The 17,946-nt window shown below is 39.1% G+C and overlaps 1 protein-coding gene across 1 annotated transcript; it reads right to left on the minus strand.

The window, feature by feature from the left end:
* Nucleotides 1-1,391: 1,391 nt before the first annotated feature.
* On the minus strand, nucleotides 1,392-17,821 carry LOC111265107 (uncharacterized). Its single transcript, XM_022841507.2, has 7 exons — nucleotides 16,382-17,821; nucleotides 12,019-12,183; nucleotides 7,880-8,006; nucleotides 7,408-7,600; nucleotides 4,312-4,539; nucleotides 3,818-4,054; nucleotides 1,392-3,343 (listed from the first exon to the last, which is right to left on the minus strand). Exons 1-7 carry the CDS (start codon nucleotides 16,609-16,611, stop codon nucleotides 3,123-3,125), a joined length of 1,401 nt encoding a protein of 466 aa, XP_022697242.1. The 5' UTR covers nucleotides 16,612-17,821; the 3' UTR covers nucleotides 1,392-3,122.
* Between the last annotated feature and the right edge of the window lie 125 nt (nucleotides 17,822-17,946).

Here is a 17,946-nt window from a genome sequence, read left to right on the forward strand (position 1 = left end):
AATGTGACATTTAACAATACTTTTGTTATTCAATAGCCACGAGTACTCCGTGCTCTCTCTTCCTATCGACTTGTCTGTTTCTTTTTCTCTCGGTATTAGTGCAAACGAAAATGATTTTTTGTTCCGTCTTAAACGCAACCGCACGTAAACGTAACGAAGTAGCTGATGGATGTGGCAAATGCCACATCCGTCGGTAAGTTCCTCAGCAGACGCAAGCGTCTGCCGGTAGGCCTGATAACCGATGCACAAACATTTGTATATACTGTTATTTTCCTAAAATTACTGTTTGCTTTTTTTCGCTTTTGTCTGTTCTACAAAACGAGCTAAATGAGATCTTTAGCTGCAGTTTTTCATTTACGTTCAGTAATGAGTTCTTCATGGGTACCAAAACGCTGGTTTCTTTTGTTTAAGAAACGCCCACGATAAGTAATGGCGTGGTGTCCGTCTTACGTTTTCCTATTCGCAAACAGAATTACGGTACCGATCACTATAGCAATGCGCTTCTACGTATGTACACACATTGGGTAGCTGATCTGGCACACTCACCCAACAGACATTATTACACAAATGTTGCCGTAAACATCTTCACTATTGGTATTATCGCTTCGGTTCTATTGTTTCTAGTAGCTCTTACTGATATCTCTTACATACAAAAACGCTTTTTGCATACATTCTACGACAGTTTATACCACTTTGCACACGTAACAATGTAGTAACGTTAATTGGTCATTGGATACATCTTTAATGTAAATAGGTTGTAACACAAGAAGATAAGAGTTGTTATAATATATATACTCATTTAAATAGTGGATAGAATGGTTTTAATCTGGCTTAGATCAGCGGACCCGTTGCCTGATACAATGAATATTTGTATCTCCCTGAGAGGGGAAGAAACAAAAAATCAACCAAATGCCCTAAAATTGCTAATATTCAAGATGTCTAATCATTTTCTGTACAGTGTTAAATATTAATTTTTTTGCGCCCAAATTTGGCTGCAACTGATAGATCTTTATTCACTCGCTTTCCTCATTCTTTCGTTGCGTAATATCACTCGAGAAATGAACCGGAGCTTTTTGACGACAACAAATAAATATTTCTTAGCACGGTATAGCTGACGTCCGTTTTTCTTTCGACGTTTAATTGAAAAAAAAACATTGCACTCACGTCCATTCATCAGAATCACAAATGACAGAACGTCGCAGGCTAAAATTTTCTTATTTGGCACAAAAATAATTAATTATAGAAAAATATCTATAGGAAGTAAATCGGGGTATTGGTTTTAATATATTTTTAGCAAAAGAAACAAAGCTCTACAACATAATTTTAGTTGCTAAAAGCTCCATAACACTCAGATGTGACAGTAGTTGCGTCATAACATAAGTACATCAAAGTACGCAGCGAGTGCGCGGATTCTCTACTCATTTATTTATTTATTTTTTTTATTTATAGTATGCCAGATGTTTCGAGTTTTACGTCCAGTACCGCCTTTAGACGTTCCATTAGATGATTGGCTTCCAGTACAATGCGAAGTAGGCCCACACTCAAAATCAACGTATCCTTCAAGCTTGACAGGCAAACACGGTACCCACTATGCCATTATCGGAACAATTTACAGCATACAGAATAATTGATGTTTCTTTGTTTCATGCTGCCTTACACACTGGCTTTCTATACTGAAAATTGCAACAGTAGGTACAATAAACATTGCATTTGGATCTGATTTCATGGGGCATATCGTAGGAACGTTAGTGTTTGTCTCTAAAAAAGTAGAGCATTTCTTATATATATATATATATATATATATGTATATATACGATTTGTTACTTTTCTTCTTTCTGTAGGTATTTAGCAAGGTACACTATTTACACTATATATATATATATATATATATATATATATATATATATATTTGCATGATCGTTCTTCACTCGTCGTCGCAACACCAATGACAGTAACGCAATGAGGAACTACTTTCAAATTGTTTTTTAAGTCAGTGGCATGCTATAATAGGCAGTCGTGAGCAACATGGGGTCAACTCGTTTCTTCGTACAATACAGACAAGAATTAAACTGTATCATAATGAACTATCTCTGCTTCTAACTGTAATACATATCTCAAGGGTACCAATTAATAGCAGATGACTGTTATTTACTGAATTATTACCACAGCTCTAAACCAGAGTATTGCCCTTTATCTAATCAGGTGATTATCAAGAGAAAATATCCTAAGTGGTTTGTTTTACAGCGACTTGACTCACAACGGTCATTATACGGCCTTACGCAAATAACATTTTGTATATATAATATCTACATTTCATATTTACTTCAAGTAGCGCGAGCTTCATTACGAAACAAACTGCTTGGATCTGCGAGTTTTGTGAGTGGCAAATATGCCGTGCAACAGCAGGTTACTCAGGCCGTGCACAAACATGTGATGTGGTCCCTTGAGGTGCAAGTATATGACCTATGAAGTGAAAACCATGTTCGATAAATAAATATCAGACGTTGACCACCCTCCAAAAAACACATCACGACAGAGCAACGCTTTGTATTATTGATGGGCGTGAGAATATCAAACCTTAATTGTTTTTTCGTAGACAAAAATATAACCGAACATTCTAGCGCCGCTCCCATTGTTTATTGTTATCATGTTCTCCGTGATAAACATACACAGTCCAACGGCCACTATTAGTCGAAACGCAATATAAGTTTCTATTAGTTTAATTCAAGCTTGCATCCTCTCTTGTTATACGCTGATTCAGGTTCTTTTAAATCCACGAGTTAGTTTTTTTTGTTGGAGGTGGCTACGAATTCCTGCATGGCCAAATACATTCTTACATATGCGCGCTCAAACGATCACAAATAATGTATGTAGTCGTACCACCACCATGTACGTAATTTTGCCTCTTCATAACCTTCGGTGGCAAAGGTGGCCTCATCGTTCAAAACAGTTTTAGCTTTCCTTGCATATCGCGCTGCTGAGCCAGTTGAAGTCAATGGCGTTGCTGTTGCTTTTAGTGGATTTATTGTAATTGCATACGTATATTCTGATAGTCTGCCTGATTTGATTGGGTGTCAGCGTAAAGAACACTTTGCCATTCTGCTTTATTCGATGTTTCTGTCTTACTGGACGGAGCAGCAACCAACCTCTTGAACATTGGGCAGGTCAGGCAACATATCGGATGGTGGCTCGCTATACACTCCGTCAAGGTACACTCGTATCACATATATCCAATACTCGTTTCGTGAAGCATTGTACGAAAAGGACGATTCCACACCTGGCTGTGCTTCGCCGCCAGTGTACAAGCGCATTGCAACCGTCTCCGAGCTGAGCACTCGAGCGCCTGCAATTTTCAACGAAGTGGGAAGTAGGCATTACTTTGGAATAATATTCGTGTAAAATTAACACCCTGCGGAAATAGAACGTCAGATAGTTTGTATTAGTAGATTAGGCGTTTTTGCATTTGAGTATTCACGTCGCCCTGCATGTATAACGGCAGTCGTTACCGCCTCTCGCCTTTCACCCCGTCTAGATAACACGTCTAATGCAGAGTAGGTGCATACTTCAAATAATTATCATTGATCTCTTATAGATATAAGTAGTGCAAGATCTAATGCATTTACGAATGAGAACGGAACTTGGCGTCAATTAGTCGGTCGTAGTGTTTCATAGAATTATTTGGGCCGTGGTATATTCGCATCTAAGGCGAGGCTTTAATCGGTAACAAAAAGAAGCGGAGAAAAGAAGAAAATGTACCAAAAATATAATCTGATCTATCTTTCTTGAAGATATGTAGATAAAAAGGAAGGCATAATACATGTTGCCGATATCCAGGCCTCGACTCGACGTTTTGTAGCGGAAAGGCTCTCGAATTCGGGCACAAGGAATCCCCTCGTCAACTGGGCCGGTACGAATGTCTTGCAGCGAAGTTGCAACGGAGGGCTAAGGGGCCCGCACGGTGGGGGCAATCCCTCTAATGAGGCCGTTGACCGCGGGCTTTTCGCATACGCAATACGAAGAATTCGAACATAGAAGGTACTTCGTTCCGCATGTTCTGCAATGAAAAAGTTTCCATTTACCACATTTGTAATTTCTCTAAGAGAATACGAAAAGTAGATGATTAGATAACACAAAGTTACAATAAAGACTTAACGTGCTCATCGATCAATTATATTTTCACAGGGAGAATTTCTGTATATCAATGCTCGTCTCAAAAATGCTCAAAAATATCGCAAAATGGTATCACAGGAAGCTTTGCAATCTTAACATTCAGCATGGAATTTCTGTCGGCCTACAGAAACCCTTACTCACCTGTATAACACATTCTCTGCGTGTCAACAACTGCTCGTCCAGATTTCAGCTTAATCTCGATCGACTGAGCATTGCAAAACCGCAACGCGATTTGTTGTGAACACCAAGTTGATGCGCGTTCCACGACAGACGAAAACGCTTCAAACTGTGGAGTAGAGAAAAGTCCACCTGATGAGAGACTTTGCGGTACAAAATCTGCTACACCGATTTCTTCTGGGATACCATAACCTGCACGAATTGCAAATTATAATAAAAAAATCACGGTCAGAAGACTACATCTATAAACCCTTATTTTTATGTTTTCCTTATTTCACCTTTTTGTTTTCTTTAAATGCAATTTCTATATTTTTTACAACATATAACATGTTTAAAATAAATTCGACAAAAATGAACTAATTGTCGTAATATGCTTACAGTATAGAAAAGTAAAAAGTAACATATTTGCCATCAACTCAGTGCATTAGATCCTAACATTTTCATTTACATTTGGCATTTTTACCTAAAATGTTTAGGCCATGGAATTAATAACTCCCTTGGATCTGCAGTCGAAATCCAAGGGTGTTTCAAATTCATTTTGATCTAAATCAGTAATACAATGTATAGCAGTGTTATTAATATATTATTTTTATGGAAAAACATGTACACACTATTGAGTAATATAACTAAATTTATTAAATGATGAAATACATTCTAGCAATGGTTTTGCTATGGATCTACACCCGCACCTGTTCAGGTTAATGGGTTGTTGGAAATGTATGATAATAGTCAATGGTTAGCTCCGGCATCATCGGACGTTAAAGCTATTTTCCAGAAGAAACATGATTAAAAATGGAAAATGATGATAACAAAAGATAAACATAAAACAAACGCACATAAGAGATCTATCGTACTTTCAAGTTTGGTAAAAAGACTTTGTTCACTCAGGGATTAAGTTTGAACCATGGCCTCATCCCCACGACCTTAAAACCAACTAAGCTGGTAGGCCACACCCTATTAACCAGCATGACATTATGGTAACGGTAATATGATAACTAATAATAAAGATCCATTTCGGCCGAGATTTTTAATTAAAGTATATTTTATAACATTTATGCTACTCCCAGTGTATGCATGTAAACATATTGCACACATTTATATATTATTATTAACTTCCATATCGTCCTCTCTGTTCACAGTGATAATCATAGTAGTAATATCGTGTAAACATTGCAAATAAATTAAGAGTTAATAGCAAGTTTAATAACTAAGATATCACAGTTTTCTGTCCTGCTCTCGTCAATTCAGTTTACGAGATAACCATCACCGAGTCACGGAACGTGCGAGGCCTACATAAGTCTACATAACTCTTTTCAAAAGTTGCTGACCTCTTTTGATAAAACGTTATCAACATATGCCGACCATTTTGCCTATTGTGCGGTTCTATGTACCTGCCATATCTTCTGTTTCTGCAGCTATTTAAATTCCCCATACTGAGGCGAGCACATACGAACGTCCGGAAGTGCAAAATCTTAAAAAGCCCTAACCCCTTAACCTATGCGGACCTGCCTTGCCCAATGACCAGGTCTAAGGTCTATCCGCCCTATACCTTCTAACCCGCTTTTAGTGGTTGATGTTTCTCGGCTGAACTCCATTTCAGTGAGGCCTATCCTATTTCTGTTCCTTTTTTAGTGTCTGTTTTATATCTAATCTCTCTTCCACTCTCCTTCGCAGTTTCTCTAAACCACGACACGATGTACTTTCAAGGACGTCATCCTGATAACCAGAAAACCTCGCACTCCTCACCACATCTGGTCCGACCGAGATTTTGCACTTGCTTACTCCACCCTCCGCTGGCACTTTTACCACAGCAATAGATACACCCTGTTTGGTCTGCCTTCTAAATAGGTGCCGAAGAGGTATTGGGTTCATGGTTATGTATATGTGAAACAAAGAACGTATAACTAGAACATAATGTGTATATTTAGAATGCAACTCTCCTAAACCGCTGATATACTAACCACCTCAACGACAACCATAGTCGACGGATAGTATGTCTTATCGTCACAGAGATAAAGTATCTTTCAGTGCACCGCTTCCATGTCTCTATCGTATTACCTATTTTAGCCTTCATTAGCTTCTGCAACTTCTGTTATGAGTATATGGCGAGGGCAGCAATGATGGTAGCTTTGTACGGGATAAAATTCGCACACAACGAAGATACAGCGTATGGCTATCCCTATTGCAGCCTCTCCCAGTTTACACACGATTACCCTTTTATTGATAACAGATAAGAACATTTTAGCGGTATAACGAAATTTTATCCAATATAAGGCGGCAACTAATGTCGATTTGGACACGGAGGTAACTAGTGTGGTGCTTTGATAACGCCCACTTGAATGGAAATAGACATGGTCTGGCGTCTGTGAAGAGATCACCCCACACGTGAAGAACTGACAACAACTCACTCATGTAATAATGCAAGCATACGCACGGCGCCGTAAACACTAAATCCCCTGGGCACTCGGCAGTCGGCATTCCTCGTAACGCACATAGAAAAGGCAGTGAGTGATTATCAGTGGCCTACTCGCAGCGAAAAAATATCAGAACCCTATCAGAACCCTAGCACAAAAATGAGAAAAATGGCGGGTAAGAGAGTATCTAACCCCCCAAGAACGGTCTGAAAGTTTCAAAAGCAAGAAAATATCTATGAATACGGATGGATTTAGACAAAAAAAGGGGCAGCGGCACGTCGGAAACCGGATATTAAATGCCGGCACCTTTTTTGTTTTTCTTTTTTCAGTAAAAGTAGGCAAAGCGCAGTCAGAGAAATAAATAATAGATACATTACAAACTGTAATAACTTCTACGGTATGTGGTCTCGTCGATTATCAAAAAGGATGTGTGCATGAGACAGGACAAGCCACTAAGGTAGAACTTTAATATACTAATTAACTATCTATGACAGTATTCTGGTTTAAATGTAGCTTAAATGAAGTTAATGACACTGAATACAATATAGCCTGCTGTGTATATTTATCGTATGCCGCAAAAAAAAACGCTGAATGTTTAAATGCTTTTGAGAATTGATGAGAACAAGACAACAAACATTGAACCTACCACCAGGCTGGAGTTCAAAGAAGACCCGTACAAGAAATACGTAATGTTTGGTACGACCACCGTGTTCACACCAATATGTCCGATCAGGGTCGAATGATGAGTATGTCGGGATTTTCATTTCTTGTGTTTCCACCGTAATTACACGACCCTGTGGAGGTTTTCCTCGGCTAGAGTAGTTATATCGCTCCAATACCTAGAAGGACAATTATACTTCAACTTAATGATGCAGTCTGATTTCAATGGTCCGGAGAAACTATTAAACATATAAAAACTTTTTACAGTTGTTTTTTTTACTTGGAACACAGTGTGACGCAGTTCTTCATGATAACTGGCTAATCTAACCTGTGTGTTGCGAAATGCTCATACTAGGCACGTACCATGCACAGACTAACTAGTTTATTCGCATAAGACAAAGATAGATATGAAACCGTTTTTAAGCTAATCGTTTTAAAAGGCTATCGTATCCTTTTACCTGATGAAGACTCTCGAATGTTGGCATCCCAAAGAGTCCAGCATGGCCCGTTTGCTGCGGAATCAGGTCGGCATAGTCGATTTGTTGAGGAGGCCGCGATGTATCCGTTCGTGGGACTAGCCACATTCTGTAGGATACACATTATTATTATTATACACATTGTTGGTTATTAGACAGCGCAGCAAAAATTCGGTCGGTAGAATTGCTTGGTTTTGTTTATATTTTTGCATTAAAAGTGAATCTAAGTAATCAAACAAGTAATTGTCAGAATAATTAATCTCGAATATTTAGGATACAGTGCACAGAGCTCGGCAGCACCAGTCTTGCAACGTTGAAAGACGAGACTACAGTCGGCATATTGTCAATTGGTGTTTGTATTGCGAAATGGACGAAATTGTATACAGCTTGATGAAAGCCCCCCAGTGCAGGGCGACTGAAGCAGGGAACTTCGGGATTGATATCAGCAAATCACTGAAGAGATAGCTCAACAAAAATGGCCGGAGGACTATTTCGTCCGAAAAGTCAAAGGATACCTCCAAAAAGCTACAATAAAGTTACAAAAAAAGGTACGGCCTTAAGGTAATAGAAACCCATCATTCAGAAATAAGGTCGCAGATCGTTTCTCGTTAAAAGAACTCAGGCCAGTCGAGCAGCTGATTTCCGAACGCAATGCTCCCAAACACAATTTCGGTATGCCGCGTCAACTGCAATCAGAATACCAGCCCCCGTTATGTCAGCACGGTCCAAACGTTAGATGAATGGGCGTATCACCCGAAAGGCGGAAACTCCCGTCGGAAGCTCGTTGCTATGGCAGCTATAACAGTAAATTCAGGTATGAATTCTCGGTAACCGACTGTAGAAGTTGACCAATCCATGTTTGAAACCCGCACTTCCAGAACAAGAGTTGCTCTCGGCGTTTCCATGGCAGCTCGAGCCCTTGGTATTCTCATACTTTCACTTCGCCTCTTAAGCTGTTTACCGAATATCGCACTATTGTATAGAGAAGAAAAAGCTGACTTGGAGTTCGTGAATACTTGCAACACTTTGCTAATTGCGACATGTGCCTACATGCATACTACAATGAAGGCCATTTCGCGCGTTTGTGGACCCAGCAATCAAGCATAATACAAAGTAAACGTGACGCCTACCAGGGAAAAACTCCCATAATCGGAATATATAAATATTACTACTCTGTTCGTTTCCAAAGAAAGCGTCTGTTCGGGGGGCTTGCGGCAGCTGCTCAGAGAGCCACAATGCCTATCATCGGAAGAAAGCGGCGCAAGGCGAAATCAAAGGCGCCACTTTTACCTTTTACCAGCTCCGTTGTAGCCTCTGGATATCTTATATTAGCGTTTTAATTTTGGGCTGTCGTTTGAAAACATCAATGAAACGAATGGCGCAAATTTAGGTTGTCATTTCAAAGCAATAATAAAGACATATGTGGGAAGGAAACGCAGCTAAATTTCATCCTTTCAATTTCCTAATAGGCCAAACTCGTTTGTATTTTAATATACCATTGCTTTCCTATGTAACCATAACCGATAATTTTTCGTTTATCGTAAACTGATTGCGGACAAAAAATATACCACCCTAACTGTCAGCAGCAGGTGTCTTACGACTTTTTTCATCTCTGTGATGAAAATCTGATGTCAATAAAATAAATTGTTTTTAATAAAAAGGAAAATATAGCAAAAACGAAATCCTTCTACCTGATATCCAAAACACTGACCATTAGTGCGTCCATAATACGGCTTTTTAGGATTCGTGCTTTATATCAAACGGTGACGTTGAGCACGATAAGAGTACAACTCTATTGTATAATTTCATGAACTAATCTAATACTGCTTCAACGCTGACGTAAACCGCGCCCCTTAAGTATCGAAGTGATTTTTTTACATTTTCGAACACCATAACCTGCTCAAAAAAAGCTTTTTAAAAAGTGTGAAATCGATCGCAGCATCTGACCATTCTGTGCGATGAAGGATCGTCATGTCTTAAAGAACTGCTGACATTCAAAATCAGTGAAAGTTAGATTTTTTAATGGAAAACCGATTAACGATATATTCGGATCAATAGCAAACGGAGTTAAACTGCGTGGTAAACACATTGTTATATAATGATTAGACATAGTTGTATAATAATGATATAAACCATCAAAGGAAGGAAAAATCGGATTCTGTAATCTACTCAATCAACTATTCAATTAGTCAAAAGCGAAAAGATTATCCCTAACCCCTAATACCTATCCCGCTACTTAGCGAAATCTTCAATCAATATTCTATATGACAGTCTAACTATATTGTGTGTACATATTGTTGATGTACGTCTTGGTGTCATGATTAGGAGTATTGAAAACAAGTCAGTCCGTCTTGTGACCCACGATGATTAGATCTTTGGATCTTAGATTACTCTTAGGCTGCATTTGAATTGGCCAAATGCTGATAAAGTTCACAGATGGCTGTCTGCTATGGCTGACTGTCAGGCTAGCTAAATGGTACCGTCTAATAGACGGCCTTATAGTTAACCGTACAATAGGAATCAAACGGATACAGAAGTAAAATATGCATATATATAGACGGAACTAGTTTAATCAACCGATACTGCTCACATTTATACTGTATATTTCTGTCATTTATACGAGCCTGTGCAATTGTTTACGCGAGCGTCGCTGTAAGCATTCACCGGTGAGGCTGACAAGAATCATATTTACACGCAGCAGCCGTAATCTGCGCATTTTTGCATCATTATTTCACATCGACGCGTGCACGTCATCCGCTAGCATGTTACTACTACATGTGGGACTAGTGCAAACTGAAAGCAAGCAAAAATAGCCGTACCCAAGGTGGTAGTAATCAACAGTATTCGAAATGCTTACAACGACGTGCCCATACAGCGTTAAGTAGTTGATTAACACTAAGTAAATTCGAATGTCAATACGAAAACTAGAACTCTGGGTTCAACAAACAAAAGCTAGCACGGACCTTCCGTAGCAGAATCGTTGCCAACACTGCAGGCATACGCATGTACCTAATAGGCATAATTTTTTGGAGCAGGCTCAACTTAACCACAGCATGTAAGGCGATCCAGGTCAGTCATCTACAGAAACCTAACCTCACTCAACCACACGACGAGACCATATTCGCACACAATAAATGTCAGCAAGGAATACGAAGGAGAAAGATACGCTATGACCTGTTATCAACGACGGCACCAGTTGAAAGAAAAAACGTGTTTTTTTCTATTTGATGGTGCACTTTACTGGGCGCTGGTTAAAGTTATCTAGTATACGGCAAGCCCTAGGAGAGATCATACTTTGCAAATAAATAATGAAAACCAGAAAACAAAACATTTTGGCGCACACCACACGTCGTAGTTGTGGAGTGCAATTAAAGCACTTAAAATTCAGTTAAGCTTAACGCGATTTACAGAATGTGCTTTTCACACTTGTTTCACGTAAAACCACCTTTGATTTACATTAGTAAGTAGTTAACTGAGCTTTTTTTTCATGAGACAGTATCATCTGTCAGAAACACCAACACAAATACGCATATAATTTGAGGAGTAAGTACACATAATACAACAAATAATCGCATATACACAAATAGTTCTATTAGAGTCTAATCTTGACCATTTTCTAGACAAGTACAAAATTTTATAGTTATATTTACAAACATTTCGCAAGAAGAAGCAACGGCTTTTTTTTCGCGCGGTACAGCTACACTGATCCTTGTTGTAAAAACCTCTGCGTACACGACTGTTCAATTAACACGCAATTAGAACCATGAAAAGGTTCTATCGGAAGGGCCTGCTGTAGAAAAAAACATGATTGAAAATCGAGTAAGTATTCCTATGGAGCATGTCTGAACGTCAAAATGATTGATTTTTTACATTACGTTTACACGCATTAGCAAAGCAGGTCATTCAGGACTGAAACCATAGGGCCATTTTTCGGATTCTACTCTATAGGGAGTAAGAGAGGGAATATGTTTCCGCAGGCATCTAGATGCTCATCTTCGCTATTCCTCAGTGAACTGGTTACCGCTTTACCATCATAGTTGCTTCTGATTCAGCATGACTGAAATTAAAGTTCTACCGACTACATGTGGGCAATGTGCGCTTAGTGCCGAACCTTTGCTCACCTAAGCGATCTTACGTAACGGGTACTTTGCTCGCCAAACTCAAAATACGTCATTCGCTCAGTGTTGATCACTTCAGAATTGGTCTTGAACTCAACGGATTCACAGGTTTTTACCTCCCATTCGGAGTGCTCTCGGAGCCATTCGTTTGCGCGGTATACCAGGTACCTGTGAAAGGGAAAAAAATGCTACTTAATATACATTCGTGGCAATCCTCAATAGCAATGTATGAAAGGAAGCAAATTAATGACCCCTGATTACTGGACAATCATATTTACTTTCTTGTTTATACAGAAAGTAAAAAGTCGAGGAGTAACATAATAGAAATCGCCAGTATTGCGCGTTCGTACTCAACAGCTCCCATATACTCGGCCTTTAAATGTCTGGTTTTTCATATACTTATCAAGGTTTTCGCCTGAAATTCTGTTAACAGTGAATTTATAAAGTTATCATAATTGGTGTTATTGTTTTCAGCGAATCGCATTATATAATAATGAAACGATTGTCTATTTGCCTTGCCTCATTCTCCAGGCGATTCTTGATTAACACTTTTAATGACTTCCTTTAGAGAAACGGTTGTCATACTTCAAGTAACTCGTACCCTATTTGTATACACCGGTGTATATTGTTAGCGGGCGACTTCCCTGAGGCTATTTCTCAGATTGTTACAGTGTTATAGAACGAACGACAATTAAAGGATTTTTGTTGGAAAGGAACGGTTGCACAAGCTAAGCGAGATAGGCGGTCGCCCTATGAGCACGCTGCTTGTAGAAGCTTTGCTTGATGAAAATCCTTAGGATAAACATTCTTATATCTGCATGACATATAGACACTTGCCTACATATTACTTTGCATTACAATATATTTGAATATTTTTGAATAACAAACAAAGAACTGAGTATTAATCCAGGCTATTCTTAAAGTCTGATTTCCAAACAATTTGGGTAAAAAAATCGCGATACACGGATACGCAAAGCCTTAGAATGAAACCGTAAAACTCCTGAAAAAAACAATTTTCTACTAATTTCGCTACTTTGCGCATATCGATAAAATAAATGACATAAATGTATAAAATCCCTTGATTTCACATATTTAAACATTATATGAAGAAATGTCTGTTTTTATTAAAAGAAACTGTTTAATAAAAGGTATTTGTTTATCATTGGGATATACTTTTGCCGCCGTTGCTATGTGCTTCAAGGTGATACTTGATCCATTATCTTAAAAATACAAAGCAGCTTTGCACTACTTTAATAAACAAGTTGAACTCTATTATATTAAGATATAAAAATCTAACATGATGGTAATCTTGATCAATATTGAACAATATTGAAGGGAAACATATATTGGCAGCAGCCTAAGTAAAACACTTATGGTTGATATAGTTAGAGATTAGGGTACTTGTTAGAGCCATAATCAACTAGCTTGTCTTCTAGATGACATGCGTTACACGCCTCATGTGTGATAAAGAAAACTGTTAAAAATTTTTATGTTAAATTAAAACTCAGGGGGATTAAAATGAGTACATATTTCGAATCTAGACCTTAGCGATAAAGGAAAAACGGGGCCTTTATTAATAGCTATTTTATTCTTTTTAAAAACTGACGCCCTTCCTCACTAAAAGTTATACAGGCTTATTTAAATGACTAGCTAAACATATTGGTATCGAACATAGCTCACTTGAATGAAAACACCTGAATCTTTCGTATCGTCCCGGATATTCCATGTTAGACTGCAAAGGTGGAAACCGTCCAAATCAGCAGAACAATGACCTAATGCTCCTCAAATTATCGTTGGCTTGACTTGAAACGCTTTGCAGGCGATCACTCACTAGCCAACAAATGTAGTGAAGCTTCCCTGCACTGCATTTCAACGGAGAAGATTAGATTGAAGATCTGATATAATGCCACACACACACACGCACAGTGCCAAACGTAAAATTCGGCGAAATATTTATTTAAACTAGCCTGGAAGCACGAGTCGTTCAACTCCAAGACAATACTTCAATTTTTTACATAGGTATTATAAACCTAACCTGAAAAAAAAATAAATAAAAAAGAAAAAAATTTAAAAAAAATAAAAAAGAAAAAAAAATAAAAAAGATGGTTCCAACAATATCTGGCCTGATTGGTTGACTGTCAACTGGTATAAAGAATTTCATCGTGTGTCACATCGAACGGCGAAGAGCGTAACTAGCATATCCCGTCGTCAACACGGACTAGTATCTATTATATTTTTCGTAACAATCTCAGTTGTAATAACGTATGTTGCTCCACTTATTCTGTTGACAATAGCTAGTCTATCTTTTTAAAAAAGACGGCTAAGTCAAGCTAATACAAGTACATAAGACAGCATGAGGGTAAGTGTGCTGATTTATACGACCTAACTAGCTTATGTCTAAACAACAAAGCGAGCAAAAACTCTTTCACTATGGCGAGTAAACATTACTTTGAGAAACTGCCATAGAAGGTACACATATAAGTACGGCGGAAAACATTTCACTAATCACCATCCTCATAGCAACGTCAAGGTTTCCGACAAGCTAGTAAATCTTATTCACCCTATTTTACATTTTGAGAGACATATACAAACCACACGTGTAAATAAATAAAGAAAAATTATTAAATTCTATTGCCCCCCTTTTCCCCACCCTATCCCTTTCCCTAAAAAGATAAAAATTTCCACTCAGCATTGGAGAAATACATAACAGACACCATGTCGTTTGTGACATCAGTGCTTATCATATGGTGTGGAGAAGTTCTTTTCACAAAATGTTCAGGCAATGACGGTCAAACCGTAGAGAGACTGCCACCGGTATTCTGTAATAAAAGGAAAGTTTAGCCAATTACATCGAAGTCCCCCTAAAAGATCGTTTCTAATGAAACGTTTGTTTAAGTATGGGTTACAATGAAGATGCACAACTGCTCGGAGTTTAACCATTTGGCGTTGCTTTCTATAGTGCAACGATATTACCGACTTGTTTTAATTACAACGGAAAACGAAGATACAAACTTCTGCTAGAATACAAGCTATGAAAATATATCAAGCTTTATAATTATACATGCAGATAATCTGAATAGCGTCAAATCGAAACTAGGTAAGGGACAGAGAACTTAATTGATCCAATTCAAAAGAGACAAGACCATACAAAAAAAGTCGTGAAGTATACCATTGAACTTCGTGGTATCGGATACTCGGATATTTCTGAAAACTATCGTTATAACGTATAAAAAACGATATCACCCAGATATCTGCTGATTATCCGCCCATAGAACCGCAAAAATCGTGTTGGAGCGACACCTCAGCGATGTTTTTAATAAGCCTACTCTGCTTGGTCGTTCTGCTGTTTTTCATTAAGTCGTGCTGAAGCATGATGCCGTGATAGAAGGGTATGCGAGTAAAGTTCAAATGTTCTGCACTCCAAACATACGTTTTTAGCCATAATATAATCTACGTAATACTACGTCTATTTATCACACTATACATGCGATATTCAACGAAAGTGAATGCTGATGATTCCGTAACTCATCAGCCAGAGAATTTCGGTCACACTGTATGGGAAATTTTGAGCAGTGTCGGCTTCCGGAGGATCTTTTGCTTGTCAATTTCGTTCGATCAATGACCCAAAATGTTAATTCAGGCGAAAGAAAAAGATTGCACCGAGCGAGTCATTAAGACACATGTATTATCACCTAGCAACTATTTATTATCAATTCTGCTTTATCATTACTCTTTATTTGTTCGTTTTTTTAAATTGTATGTCCATCTTCTTAAGTTACGGCGAAAAATTGCAAGCCGCCGAATTTTACACAAGTAATGAAAGGAAATACTATTATGAATATTACTATTATGGCAGTTCAGTGAGTAATAGCTTAGAATTATTGTTTGCTGATACAAATAACAAAAACCAATTTTATTTTCTCAAAGTTAAAATCGGAACCTTATTTTTAGCCTTTACAAAGAAAACGCGTATCGAATAGAGACGGTCACATTGACAGGTTTCAACTTACATATACAACATATATGCAACAGACAGATAAAATGTGCTTTTTATTTTGCTGCCGCGATTCATATTACCTGTATTTATCTGTTTTACGTCAAGTACTATCTCTAGACATTGCTTAAGGCGGGCGGCGGCCTTTTCCAGCCGTCAAAGCGAAGTATGTGTCTACACCCGGTCTCGAACTTTGACCACCTTACGTATCCCAAGGTTTCGTAGGCAAACGTTTCGTTATTACATTATCAAAAATACTTAAATTATTATTTATCTAAACGATTCTTTTCATTCCAGCCATCTCCTACTAGCTACCTAGTGTTCTCAATATTTGTGGGTCATTTTGGTGTGGTTTGTGCAGATATGAAATACCTGAACGGCTCGAAGGCCGGTTGCGAGAATACGCCTCCGGAGCTCAGGCACTTTGGCAAAAAATCAACAAACGTCAGTCCACCCCCAAGCGACGCGTGCTGGCCCGTTGCTTCTGAATATGATGGAGGGAACATGCCATCTCCGGATTCCGACTGCACCGCGTTACTGCCCCCACCGCTCCCAGCGCTACTACCCGTCGCTGCTGCTGCCGCCGCTGACGAGGGTGGCATCTTCCTATTTTTTGATGCTCTTTTCGCAGCTCAATTTTTACTCCGTTAGAAAATTACCCGCAGTTAGCCCCTCATCAGCTAGAAGTGTACAAGCTTGACATTAAGACACATTTTATACACGACCAGTGTTCTGGCTTGTTAACCACTGTTGCAGCATTCAGATAGTACACAATTGCGCGAATTAGCGGAAATCGCTGCCTAGCTAACAGCTAGTAAAACACGATCAAAAAACAAAGTTAATAACACAACAAGAGCCCATGATGATCTGAGGAATGTTACACATTCACAGACGAGTGATACACCCATATACACGCATACGTAATAACGACACCTTTTTTCCTTTGGCACAAAACTCTGGTTCTAGCTGAAAATTGACTCTGGATATATAGAATACTGACGCTATCCACAGCGCGTGACAATGGGTGCGACCACAATTTGAAGAGATAAATATTACTATTTTTCAAAAAAGCGAGAGCATATGACAGCTTACAGCACCCACTGCTATTTCGAATAACCACGTTTATTTTGGCATCTTCATCACCATCAAAGGTAAGTCAAGTTAATTCCAATATGGTGTTGCAGGGTTGTGCAGAGCATGCAAGGCTGTTCGTCGTTGTTGCCGGAAACACTCTTCTTGCGATGAAAAAGCGATATCAGCACTAGCGAACGCTGAATGGTCAATCCAGCCACACGTACACACAAAAACGCACGACGGAGACTGAAAGCGCAGACTCAGCTCACGCAGATCGTGAGTCCAGCTCCAACTTCCACAGCGCCAAGCTACTTGAGACACACTGTTGCTATACGGACTCTGAGAGATTAACTAGCTGCTGCATCTTCAATAAATGATAGGGTACGCCGAAATCAACCTTCATCCTCGGCAGTCACAAAAGACAGAAACGCTTGCCACTACAACTTTGTGCGAATGGCTCCCCGACCTACAGAATGTCAATAGAGTGAGCTGCTACTGCCGTACACGACTCCCCTCTGGTGCATAGCGCTAGCCGAAGCACAAGCACTAGCTAGTCTCACTGACCAACGAACGGCGGCTACAGCTCTAAATGAGCGTGTTACTGATGCTCACCTGCGCTCTCTACTGCTCGCTGCCCCAGTTGCTGCTGCTGCTGCTGCTGTTGGACGTTCACTTACCCGTTGGCTCACTGTATCATCTCCCAACTCGACTCCTGTCAACAACAAATGGACTCCAGTCGAAGGAAAGGGAAAATAGCGGACAGCAGTCGACCAAATGCTACCACAAAGGTACCATAGCCTCTACCAATTGTGTAAGCACGTACCACTCAAAATAATAATTGGGCTTACATTGACGTTAGCGGA

This window comes from Varroa jacobsoni, unplaced genomic scaffold (genome assembly GCF_002532875.2).
Source record: "Varroa jacobsoni isolate VJ856 unplaced genomic scaffold, vjacob_1.0 scaffold_934, whole genome shotgun sequence".
NCBI lineage: Eukaryota > Metazoa > Arthropoda > Arachnida > Mesostigmata > Varroidae > Varroa > Varroa jacobsoni.